The sequence below is a fragment of the Coffea eugenioides genome, chromosome 5 (genome assembly GCF_003713205.1).
Source record: "Coffea eugenioides isolate CCC68of chromosome 5, Ceug_1.0, whole genome shotgun sequence".
Taxonomy (NCBI): Eukaryota; Viridiplantae; Streptophyta; class Magnoliopsida; order Gentianales; family Rubiaceae; genus Coffea; species Coffea eugenioides.
Genome location: NC_040039.1, coordinates 44,488,100 through 44,501,685, shown reverse-complemented (window position 1 = coordinate 44,501,685; position 13,586 = coordinate 44,488,100). Strand labels below are relative to the sequence as shown.

At 35.4% G+C, this 13,586-nt stretch overlaps 2 protein-coding genes across 2 annotated transcripts; one reads left to right on the top strand and one right to left on the bottom strand.

Annotated features, from left to right (window-relative positions):
* Nucleotides 1-312: 312 nt before the first annotated feature.
* Nucleotides 313-1,356, bottom strand: LOC113770502 (fasciclin-like arabinogalactan protein 13). The gene has a single exon (XM_027314973.1). The coding sequence runs from the start codon at nt 1,291-1,293 to the stop codon at nt 544-546; it is 750 nt and encodes a 249-aa protein (XP_027170774.1). The 5' UTR covers nt 1,294-1,356; the 3' UTR covers nt 313-543.
* Nucleotides 1,357-7,558: 6,202 nt separating this feature from the next.
* LOC113770888 (prohibitin-1, mitochondrial-like) lies at nt 7,559-12,817 on the top strand. The gene is made up of 6 exons (XM_027315507.1): nt 7,559-7,664; nt 8,627-8,814; nt 10,646-10,762; nt 11,449-11,619; nt 11,883-12,095; nt 12,287-12,817. The coding sequence occupies exons 2-6, from the start codon at nt 8,638-8,640 to the stop codon at nt 12,476-12,478; spliced, it is 870 nt and encodes a 289-aa protein (XP_027171308.1). The 5' UTR covers nt 7,559-7,664; nt 8,627-8,637; the 3' UTR covers nt 12,479-12,817.
* Nucleotides 12,818-13,586: the final 769 nt, after the last annotated feature.

Here is a 13,586-nt window from a genome sequence, read left to right as displayed (position 1 = left end):
GGTGAAAGTCAAGCTTAATGGCAAAAATTAGTAGCTAATGTGGAAATAAATTTAGATGCTTCTTCATTCCATTTTTTTTTCCCTGAATAAATCGGTGCTTCACGAAGCTTGTTTTGAGTCATAATATGCTAACAAAAATAAGAGATCCGCATACAATTGGTGTTTCAGTCAAAGCTAAACTAGTGCACTCACTTCCAAAGCCACTTAAAGATGTAGTGTATGATCTTGGGATTAAGTGGATCTAATTTCTACGACGCAATTTGCTTCAAGAATTTGTGGAATTGCATTGATTACAAGCATCTGAAACAAATATTGATCATTGTAAGTACACCAATAAAGTAAAAAAAATCTTTGCAAAATCAGATAGATACAATGTACAAAACAATGAAAACAGAGGTAATTGCCGAAGAAAAGAAACAATGGAATACAGATTGAAAATATGCAGAGATATATAAGGTCTAAATGCCCAGCTCAAGCAACTTATACCACGAATCCTTGTAGCCAATCAGACCTCAGAAGTATATATTTTCGTATCTCTCCTCCTCAAAACAGCACCCCCATGCAAAGCAACCAAAGCCCTGAAATCAGACTCAAGCCAACAGTCGTACTTTTGGCATCACTTTTAGTAGAAGGCGTTTCTGCAGTAGTATTTCCATCACCAGAACCACTCCTGGTTGAGTTCAAAGTTGGTGGAGATGAGACAGGAGCAGAAGCCTTGGATTCATTGAATTCCATTGGCCACATAACCTTATCTAATTGATAAATAGCCAAAGGAAATTTTCCCCTCACAACATTATAGATTGGAGTATTAACCGTCCCAGATGATACATTGACTTGGTTTTGGTTGGTTTGGCCGGTGAAATTCAGGCCGAAAACGCCCCCATCTTGGCCGGAAGCTTCGGTTCTGACAGGGTTGCTGACTGTCTGAAGACTCGTTAAGGTATAGTATTTAGGTATAACGTGGTACTGAATAAGTTGAACTTTTTGTTGCTCTGAAAGCTTGTTGAGTGCACCTGCTGGGAGGTTTTGGAATGCATTGTCTGTGGGTGCCAAGAGAGTCATCCCGTCGTGGGAATTGTTGAGTTGGTTGTCGATTTGATTGCCTCCTTGTGTCTCATCCAGGAGGCGAATTAAAGTGCTGAATCCGCCAGCTTTGTCAAGAATGCCGGTTGTGTTGATTGGCCCTTCTGGGGCTGGGGCTGGAGCTGTGGAGGATTGAGCATTGATGCGGAGGAGGAGGAGGAAGAGAAATGGAGCGAGTGCCAGGAGTTGAGAGAGAGCTGTTTGAGCCATTGTGGTTGTGGTGATGGGCAAGAAACGGATTGATAGGAGATGGGGTTTTATGGGATAAGATGTAGAAGTTTGGCTGGAATGAGCTGGCTATGGATTTGAATCAAGACAAATCCTTGTTAGAAAGAGAGAAATGGACATCTAAAAAAAATATATAATATGGTAGAAATATCAGCTCAAGATTGGATCAACACCACTTGTAATAGTCCATCAACTAGTGATCATGCAAATTTCAACGCACAACCACGTCCAGAGCACTATTAAGAGGTCTAAATTAGCACAACTATGGATCGTTGATTGAATAATACTTTTGATGGTGACTGCATTCGTTGAAGTTGGATACATCAAACACTTCAGTCGTATTGCTATAACAGATAAAAAGTTACAAACAATTTAACTTGAGAATGCTTCAACACAAGTTTCTGATCATCTAACTGTTGAATGATGCTAGTAGTATTTTTTTTTTTTCTTCTCAAATGCGCATTTGGAAGCCTTGGCAGACGTCGAACGTGCAAATGCCCATGTTCAGTACACAAAACCCACAGCCACAGGGATTAATATTTATATTCATCAAGGGGCGCATGTTCCATAATTCTACTGCATATTATCCTCAAGCTGCTGGTCAATGATTGCACATCAGAGTTGTATAAATTTGAGGCTGGCGATAAACTGTACATGATCTGGACCCAACAGCTTTACCAACTCTAGTTCAGACATCAGGGGATAGAACATGGGATTTAATCAAGAAAAGAATATGCAATGTAGAACTTTTGACAGACTGGCCTTAAACATGGCATATGGGCTATGGCTATCTTCAAAAGGCATGGCTTCAACCACTTAGAAAATTTTCAGTTTTATAATGCTTATGATTGATTTGTCTACTTTTTTTTTTTTTCGATTGTCATCTCTACTCCTACTCCTACTCTATCTACGGGGAGGCTCAACTGAACCTATGGAGACCGATGGGGACAGAACCACCACCAGATCAGACGGGTGCACTACGCACCCGTCTGGATTTGAAGCAGAGCCACAAGAGTGGTATTTTTGGTGGGAGGCAAGGTTTCCCCACCAAAGCCTTAAGGGCTTGGTGGTGGCCACCAGCCCAAGAGCTGGTGGTTGATTGATCTGTCTACTTGCTTTCTGATTTATTCTATTTTGAGCATTGGTCCACTGGTGTCATACATCCTCTGCTATTATATTCATTCCCTATCAGCCATCTTGCTAGTGGCCAATGTCTTATTGCTCAACTGGTAAAGATTTGAGCCTTGAGTTAGGAGCACTCTTGTCTTGAGTCTTCTTCATTAGTAATAATATGTAAGAATTACTGTAAACTTGCTAGTGCTCATTTAGCCTTTTTCTAAACTTCAAACATCATGACCGATGCACTGTACAAAAAATTAGAACCCATGCACACTACAATTTTTTAGAACCAGTTACGGAGGCCTTGTTTTCAGCTGTTTTAGACTTTACAAAATTTGATTACAGAAACTGATTATAAAGAATAATCAGAATCAGTGAAAGCTATTTTTTAGGTGATTATAAAATTCAACTTTTTTATCATTAAAAAAATCTATAACCAGAATACAAAAATATTCGAAGAATCACAAAAAACTGATGGTACAAAATCAAAATCTATAATCAGTTAAAACAATCAACCGAGAACAAGCCCAGAATAGGGTTGGTGACAAAGATTGTCCGATTTGAATTTTGTATGTTACTATGGATGTGTCATGTAATGACATACATTAATTTTTATATTGTACATATTTTGTGGTGTAATTGAGACCTAAAATTAGAGATCAAGAACTAGGGGCTGGTACACACTAATGAAGTCACAAATTGAATTCATACACTAGTCTTCTGTTCATGATCTTATGTATGATGATCAGTCTTGAAATGAATGCAATTGAAAGACTCCAATGATGCCTCTACAGTATAGACTATCAATAATTCCACTATTATACAAGCAAGTAGAGGACATGATGGATTTCCATCATCTTAATTACAACATCAAAAACACCTCATTTTTAAGAGATGAATTTTTAATGGGGGAAATTTTTTGAGTTTTTTTTTTTTTTGAATATTTCCTTAATTCATTTTTCATTTACATTTTTATGTTACGTACATCACGTCTCAAAAAATACTACAATAATTTTCTTTTTTATCTTTTTTACCAAAAACTCTTTCAAAAAAGACAATGCAAATATCCTCTTAAGTTCTCAATCATCACCTTGTTCGTTTTGTAATTAACTTTAACAGGATAAAAAGTAAAGAAAATAATAGAAAAGAAAGAGGTCTAATTCATTGCCGAAAGTGGATGACTAAACAGGAAAATATCGTCTTGTTCATATGTTCATCAGCTCAAGTGTCTCTTTCATGTCTAATAAAAGCTTCCACCTAAGCGTTCGAATAATTCAAAGAACAAATAATGTAGCTTCGGAAAAGCTATAGCTACAATGAGTTCTTTTCATTCTTCATCTGTCAATTTCTTTGTCCCATTTCCGATGTAACGCATTCTCCACTTAAATACAATCATGATTTAATGTTTTTTCTTTTTCCAATTCTCTCCACTATATTAAGGTAATGGGAGTAAAGGGGAAAAGTACCTAAGACCACCATGCAAATTAAAGTTCTTAATAATATTCCTATGACATGCACAATAAAGAAACTTTATCCAATGATATTATACCAGAAGACACAACAAAGCTATTATTGGACTTAAATGTATCAACACTTGATATATCACCTAACATCTGCCTCTTAATTTTATGAAAGGCCTTCCTAACCATCTGCTAACTAGCTATAGGGACAACTAATGTAACACATTACATGCTTGGATATTATTGCAGCAAATGGCCAGGGTGGGGGTAATTAGCTCAGGATATATAATAAGCGAATTAATGTAACACATAATTTGAGAATATTAAGTAGGAGATTCTGCGTTCAAGACCTTCCACTTATAAAAAAAAATGCATAATTTGTGTGTATATATTGACTAAGTAGAGGCATACAAGTTATTATGGCTTTCCTAGCCATGTTGTTGTATATTAATTGGTGTATTGGTGGGATCATATATAAATTGTCAACTATGAATACAAATATTTACAAAAAAACATGCAGCAAATATTGATTCGTCCAAAATTCACCGAATTAATTAGTTTCAATTAAAAAAAATTCGGGTGAAGATGTTGCAGCATCATCTGATAATAAATTTTTCAAGTATTTCAGAATCATCACAGAACCTGAATAACTACTTAGACAAGAAGACCATTTACCGTTCAACAGAATAAGGCAAAGCAAGATCAACTACTCCGGACTCACCTCCGGATCATAGCTTTCTAAGAGTCTTCACCACCATGAATATGAACTGGCCATGCATGAATTTAGGATCAAGTTTTCTATTTCTACGTGTAATTAATCCCGTTTACCCTTGAGAATAATTTTGTATTCTTTTGACCATAATTGACTTTTCATTTGTTTTAATACATCTCTCGATTAATTCCTAGTCTTTTTCTTTTTTTTTTTTGGTCGAGACGTATGGATTATGTTCATAAATTGACGAAAACGTGAAAATACTTTATATAAAATATTGCTGAATTTTTTCATAGCAAATTTTTTAAGTATTACAAAATCACTAGAGAACAAGAATCCTGTTGAATAATGCAGGAACCGCTACTTTGGACTGACTTATGGATTATAGCTTTATAAGAGTAGTTAATAAATGCAAATTGTCCTAATAAAAATTCTTTCAATACAAGTCAAAACTAGGGCTTCAACATATCAAGCAAATAAAATCTTGGGCTCAGTCTTCACAAATAACCATGGGCTAACTCTTCAAAACTTTTGGACCCACAAAAGTTTGTGTCCAACACATGCATTTGGCGTCTAGAATAAAAAATCTCCAACATGAAAAAATATTATCCAGCACTTTTTTTGGAATAGAAAATTAAAGCATTAAATAAATTAGAAATTTTTTTAACTTATTGGAATTTTTTATTTGGACTTAATCGAAATGTTACCCCAAAAAAAAGAAGAAGGGAGCCTGATCCAAGAAAATAAGTGAAAGGGGTTAGAAATATTAAAATTCTAAAAACTCTCCCAAAAACCCTAAATCGATGACTCTTCATACTAAAATCGGGATAATTTCAAAAACTTCCCTTGAGATTTTTTACAATTTCGCTCAACTCTCCTGAGGTTTGCATAATTATAAAAACCTTCCTTGATGTGATAAAAAGACAACAATGTCCTTCTTTAATTGTTAACTCATTGAAAAACTCTATGAAAATTAAAACTCTCTCGTCTATTGTCAACCAATAATTCAAATTACAGTCTTTTCCTATTTATCTGTGTATCCTCTTTCTCCCACGCTTATTTTCGTTCCAAACTCATTTATTTATTCTTATCAATCAAATGTGTACTGCTACCACTAACAAAACCGTCATACATACCAACCACCAGTGCTTACCTATTTTGGTGTCAATTTCCGATTCTCTCTTTTTATTATTATTAAATAGTTTCTTTGTGTCCATTTTTATTTCCAATTTTTGATAGGCATTAGCAAATTGAATTTGTTAATTGATAAGTTAAGTAATGATTTCATTATCAAATTAGATGGAGGTGAAAACAGTGACAGTGAAAAAAAATTAAAAAAATTAAGGATAGGAAGTGGAATATGGACTAAATAAATATTATACTGTTGTGGTTCTTATGAAAAAAAAAGTGTTTTTGATAAATTTATAATTGCATTTTGTTTTTATTATTGGGAAAATGACCTGTTTCATCCCTCACATTTCGCAAAAATATTCTTTTCGTACCCTCACTTTTAAAATGAAGCAAATTTATCCCTAACATTTAAAAATTAAAGCTATTACATCCCTGAACCTAATTTTCAATCTGAATCAAACCACCCAACAACCTAGTAATAAATTTCGAAAATAGAATTGATAGATCATTCGGTCAACTTCATCATATTCACATGACATTTATTAAACCAAAAAAATAAAAATTATAACAGAAAAGGTCATTCTTTATCTTGGAATAGTAGAGTTTTTTTTTTTTTGGTAAATCTTTTCATGCACCGTTAGTATGCTTGCTTGCGAATCTAGATGTGTATCATACATATAAAATTTGATGTTTAAATTTAAATTAAAATGATATGGCGGTACATAAAACCGTCAGTGTATACAATGATAATGTAGAAAAAATTAATCTTTCTTTTTTATGTTATAATTTTTTATTTTTAGGTTAATTAAATTTCACACGAATATCAAGTTGAGTTAACCAAGTGATCTACCAATTACACCCCCGAAATTTGTAATCAGGTTGATTGGTGGATTGATTCAGATTGAAATTTGGGTTTAGGGATGTAATAATTTTAGTTTTTAAATGTCAAGGACGAAATTGATTCATTTTAAAAGTGAGGGACGAAAAGAATATTTTTGTGAAATGTGAAGGATGAAACCGATCATTTTTCCTTTATTTTTTATTTGTAATTATTAATGATGTTATTCCTATAGAGAGAATTTGATTGATTTTGAACTTTGTGTGGATGGAGTATATTGGATGTTGATATTAGTAGTGATGACTTAAACTATTTTGTATTTGAAAAGTGACAATCATGGATTGAAATTTAAGAATATTGTTGTGTATTAAGCAAAATTTGATATTGTAGGTAAACTTTTGAATATCTGATATGGCATTTGTAGTTGATACAATGGTATTAAGAATATTGTATTTGAACTATTTTGTATTTGACTTAAACTATTTTGTAGGTGATGACTTCAACTATTTTGTATTTGAAAAGTGACAATCATGGATTGAAATTTAAGAATATTGTTGTGTATTAAGCAAAATTTGATATTGTAGGTAAACTTTTGAATATCTGATATGGCATTTGTAGTTGATACAATTGTATGCATAGAAAATTTTAAGATAAAAAAGGAACATTAGAACAAAAGTAAGTATTTACTTAATGGTGATTTGGATGTTGACGGGGATATGCAATGGTGATAACAAATAAGGATAAATGAAATAGAGACAGTGAACTATATTTTTTCTTTTTAACTTTGTTGTGAATTATAACCCAAGGCATTAGAGGATTATTGAGAAAATTTTAGCCTTTTGGGCCTAGAATGTTGCCTAAACAATGAAAATAGGGGCTGTAGATGTAATTTTTATAACTTGAGGGAAATTTTTTGAAATTATTAAAAACCTCAGGGGGGTATGTGAATTTATCCCTACTAAACCCCTCACTCGGATAGTCCTATACCCTTCTCCAAGTTCTCTCCATAAACCCTCTTCTATTAAGTATTCCTTCTTTTCCCTCAGTCTTCGTCTTCTCCAAAAACCCTTCTTTTCTGCACCGTCTCCAGCAGGTAATTCCACCATTTATTTACCCCGTTTCTAACATTTACCTCGATTGTTGGGTATAATATACTGCTTCTATTAGGAACTATCGGAGACTTAAATGATTTTCTATGTTGGGGTTCTTGCAAAAATGAGAAAAGGGTGAAAAGTTTTGATTTTTCTGTTGTTTTCTGGGGCTGTATGCTTTCATTCTGTTATCGTCATTTGAGGCTGTTCTCCTGTCAATTTTTATGATTTTTACTGAATAATGGCTATAGTGTATTTGCAGATGGGCTCATTTTCTTGTGATTTTGCTTTAGAAAAAAATCATAAGTTGTGGGCTCATGTTCTTTTATCTTGTTACAGTTATTTTTGGTGAATTTTTGGAGGCTCATTGTAATTCCTAGTTTGTATGAACCCCTTTTTATGCTGAAGCAGAGGTGCTGGTTCTCCTGGGAGTTAGATAAATTTTTTTGTTCATGGGTTGTGCTCGAATAATTCTGTAACATGAGAAACATAGTCGACAAAATTGGTATAGTACATTTGTGCCGGAGTTAATTAAACTATTCTGTGTGTTCTTGCTTAATTAATCTTTTACTGACTAAGAGTTGCAAGCATGGTTTAAGGAAAATGCAATCTTCTCATCTTTGTTGTCAATTAGATTTGGGTTTTAGGGCCGCCTTGTCACAGCCCTTGGGCTGTATGAGCTGTGGTTTTATGATTCTCTACTTCTCTATGTAGTTTATTGCCACTTCTCTGTTATTGGATGCTGGTAAGCTAATTGTCATTTCCTGATTTGATGTAAAAAGATACTGCTTTATGAGTTGTGAATCGGTTCTTGATCATGAAAATGGTAGTAGATAAGTTTAGTGTCATTTGTACAGCTGAAATCCATCCGAGAATGATCAATTTGTAATGCTTTAATAATCATTTTCCATGGTTCTGCTCGGTCTGGATATCATTGATGATTTCTTAAATTACTTGTTGTCAGAATTTGCAAAGATGAATTTCAACAACATGAAGGTCCCCAAGGTTCCTGGTGGTGGTGCAGCTTCTGCCTTGATTAAGTTAGGACTTGTTGCTGGGCTTGGCGTGTATGGAGTTGCTAACAGCCTCTACAATGTTGAGGGAGGGCACAGGGCCATCGTCTTCAATCGTGTAGTTGGTGTTAAGGATAAGGTTGGGCAGATGTGATGTTTTTTATTCCATTTCAATGCTTTAGTGCATTTTGTGTAGTTACTTATTCACTATTCATATCAATCTCATTTGGATGGAGTCTGGTTTATCTTGTAAATGTTGTATAGATCTAGTGTAATATATAATCCTCCTTATTACTGTACAAATTTTCTCCTCCTCCCACTTAATCATTTGACTCTTTGGTGCCTCCATTAATTCCTTCCCCTACCCCTCACTCCCCCCAATGCTGCGTTATCTGCTTATTACACAATGGTAGGAGGATGAGTTTGCTGTATCATTAATTTGCAATATAACTGAAGCAGTTTAGAATTGCACATGGCATACTTTTGTATCCTGTTCTGAAAATGATAAGGAATTCTATTCCTAGGTATAGCTATTGGTAATTACTCTGCAAAGCTAGGTACTTGGTATGTTTGTGCAACATTCATGTAGCAGCCTTTTCAGATATTTCTGAAAAGAATGTTATTGTCATTGACAGTTCTCATTGTTTAAATGTGTGATCTTTTTTATGCTGAATCAAGCATGGCCGAAGGGTATCTTAGACTTGTTCTTGAACATTGAATTTCTTTTTGCCACATGTTTGTGTGAAATTCACAGTTGAAGACTATGATATCCTTTGTAACATATGGGTGTAGTATTGCTATAAGTAGTGCTACTATTTCCTTTATGAATAATATATGTGGTATGGTATTGCCATCAGTGTCTTGATCAAATGGTTTTTAGACTACAGTCTCTCTTGAGTGGCTGTAAAACTTGCCAATTCTGATGCTCATGATTACCTTGCTGTTGTATATTTCTGCCTATCTGGATTATGGTTTCAGGGGATTCAAAGGAGTTAAAGCTTGTTGTGGTTCTTTATGAGCTTATTGCTTTACCCTTGAAGTGATACGCTAACTTGGGCTCATGTTTGTCTGTGAATGTTCCGGACAATGAAGAACAAAATTCTTCTCTTACTAAGTGTTTCAGTAAATGGACGTGTCCATGTTGATGAAAACATAAAGTTGGGTACTGTAGCCTGTCAATTTGTTCTTCAGAGCTTCTACTAATGTTATAACAGGCGAGAATTTTTGGGTGATCCAAATGCTGTTATTAATCTTCAGCAATAATGTGGTGTATATGCTAGGATACTGTATAAGTTCATTTAAACATCTGTTCTGAGAAGAGGATCGGTGATGGTTGATTGTATAAAAAGGTGTGGAGCAATTGGCTTAAGTTATTGAGGGAAATTCATATTATGGGTGCTCTTTGCTTCGATAAGCGTATGTTCAAAATGTGTAAAGGATTCAGTGGTGAGCTTTTTTAAATTGCCCCAATTTGACTACTGAGATCCTCAACCGGTTCTGTGTTCTACAGATTGAAAATTGATTTGAGAGTGGCAGCTGGGCGATCTAATGGCAGATACTTTGGTGCCTTTGAGTATGGTTTAGTAGGTTTTCTCGATCCTTGTAGCACTAATCACTAATTTGAAGTGCTAAAGGACAAAAATGGTGGGCGCTTTGTAGGTGTCAGGCTAACATACATAGCCTCTTGGGTTTGTTGTTATATGATATAGCACTATGGCATATGCTGACTTCTCTAAACATCTGCTCATGCTATGTCAATAAGAGGGCATTAAATTTACCAGTGGGGAGCATAATATTTATTGTGTGCAGCAATGGATCTCTTTAGCTCCATTTTATGTCTGTGCTATTTCTGGTGTGGTTTGAATGGTCTATTGTAGCTTTTTATTTGTGTCTCAAGCTTCATCTGTACCTTCTAGGTATGAATTCACGTTTATATGTGCTGATATGCTGCTTTTTTACTTTTTGTGTAGGTCTATCCTGAAGGCACACATTTGATGATCCCATGGTTTGAGAGGCCAACCATCTATGATGTTCGTGCACGACCTAATTTAGTTGAGAGTACATCAGGTAGCCGTGACCTGCAAATGGTAAGTCCTCGCCTACTACATGTATGTGCATGTTTCTCAAGCAAAAGAAGAGCATAATGTGGTTGTAAACTGCCAGATTGTATAACTTGTAACATTTTGGTGAATACTTGGATCAACTGTCCATGGCTTTTGAGACCAAGCTGTGATGCTTTATTGCTTCTATCCCTTTTTCTCTTGAATGGGCAGTATAGAGATCCTTGTTTTTTCCTTCAAGCTCTTGGAAAGATTTGGGTATTATTAGAAGATCCATTTATATTGAATACAACTGCAGTACATAGAACTTGATTTTGTCAATGCCAAATGCTGCAATTTGAGATCATTTTGGATAGCTGAATGCTGTTGGATGGATCAGATCATGTATTAGGACTTTTGATTTGTATTCAGTTTCTTTTCTATGTTTATTTGTTCATTGCCTAAATTTAAGTTTGTTGTGAGTTAAGTCAGCATTGGTGGATACTTTTTTCCAGTGCCTTTTTTTTTTTTTGGCGTGGAAAACCAAGTCCAACCAGTTGAGAACAGTATTGGCCAAAACCAAACAGTTGAAATAATTCTTTGGGAGTTTCACATACAGTTAACACCTAAAGTTGGAGCTTTTGCAGTCTATGCTGTCTGTTCTCGGGCTCTTTATTGAATTTCGTTGGAGCATATTGTGGTTTTGCTGAAAAATCTTGGATTTTGTTGTACAGGTGAAGATTGGTCTTCGAGTGCTCACTCGTCCAGAGCCAGATCAGTTGCCTACTATTTATCGAACCCTTGGTGAGAATTTTAACGAAAGAGTCCTACCTTCTATAATTCATGAAACATTGAAAGCTGTGGTTGCCCAATACAATGCTAGCCAGCTCATCACCCAGAGAGAGGTACATAGTTGGGTCTCATCTGTTTAAATGCTTGACATTTGCCAGATTTGATATCTGGCTAGTTACAGAACAACTTTAAAGCTTCTATAGATCCAAATGTTTCCTTCTGAGTTTTTGCTCTAGTTTAGTACACTGATTTATCATGTCAATGTGTATTATTTGATAAACATTTATTTATTTTTTGGTACCACCGCACTTGCATGCAAGGAGACTAGGAGTCATCTAAAATTTTGAGCTCAAATTTAGTTTCGTAAATTCCATAGGCTGTCAGTAGGGAGATACGGAAAGTTTTGACAGAAAGAGCAGCCCAGTTCAACATTGCTCTGGATGATGTGTCGATCACAAGCCTGACTTTTGGGAAAGAATTCACAGCTGCAATTGAAGCTAAACAGGTTGCTGCACAAGAAGCCGAGAGGGCCAAGTTTGTTGTGGAAAAGGCTGAGCAAGACAAGCGAAGCGCAATTATCAGAGCACAGGTAAGCGGTGCTTTGGCTTCTTTTCTTGTTTCTCTCTTTTGGGAGGTGGGTGTTGGGGAGATTGTTTAGTATCAATATACACATTGGCCTTATGTTAGTATCAACATACACATTTATTGGCCTTATGTTAAAAAAAATACATGCCCATTGTTAAAGTTGCTGAAGAACATTATCACTCTTTTGACTTCCAGGGTGAGGCTAAGAGTGCTCAGCTGATCGGTGAAGCAATCTCAAACAATCCAGCCTTCATCTCACTGAGGAGAATTGAAGCAGCAAGAGAAATTGCAAGCATCCTCTCTCATTCTAACAACAAGGTCTATCTGAGCTCAGACGATCTCTTGCTAAATCTGCACGACATGAAGTTGAACACAGGGAAGAAGTAAGCCTTAAAATTTAACGTGTTTTGGGATCCAATTTAGAGCGAAGCACCCATTCTGAAATTATGTGAAAGACAACAGGGTTTTCACTGTGACATATGAGTGGTACCTACTCTTCTTGAAACTTTCAGAAATTGGTAAATCATTTAACGTTTGAGTAGTTACTTGCGGTGGCAGAGGCAAAAGGGAACTCTTTTGAGATGATGTGAAGTGATCAAGTCAATTTCAGTAGTTTGCTATACATTTTGCAAATCTTCCTTCCCTTTTTTTTTGGCTTGAATTGTTTCTGTCAAGAGCATATGACCAAAATAAAAGAAAACTATGTCCATTTCTCCCTTGAGAGTTGATGCAAGTTGTCTCTTGAATCGTTCTTTCTTGCGAGCCAAAGCACTTGGTCCCTGCTAAACTGAGAAAGATCCATTTCTCATGTTGGTCCTCCTGCGCACTTTTCTCTTGAGCAAGTGTTTGTTTACGTGTGTGTTTGTTTACGTGTGTGTTTGGGCGGTGGCTGGCTGGGATAGAATGCCCGAGTATACGTGTTTGGACGGTGGCTGGCTGGGACAGGAAGCCCGAGTATGTGGCGGAATTTGCATGCCTTTCATCATACGGTAGTGATGATCAATCAGAGCTTTTTCCGACCTTGGAACGAACGCTGTCTCCATGAAGGATAAACATGCGCGCATGTTAAATGTTTTCCAATCTTGGGAGCGTGGACCGCCCGAGTCCACATTTTTCTTTTCATTTTTTTCCTTCTGAGGAAACAGCGCATGGCCTTTGACTGTGTACTTGCGGTGTCTAGGAATATCATTGGGTCGGATTTTATTCAGTACATTTGTAAAATAACTTAGATTGATTGAATGTGGATGCCGATGAAGTTTTGAAAATAAATAAAAAGTAGTTGATAATAGTTATTTCTTTGAATTCATCGTATTTCACATTCAACTTCTTCGATGTTAATTTTATTATTTGAAAATAAAAATTAGATGGTATTTATATTATTTTTGAATCCTATATATTTTTAAAATATTTTACTTTAGTTCTTCACTGTATGTTAAAAAAGAATACTCATGAGATATTTAAATTCATCAGAGTTCGAGTCTGGATTTACTTATTC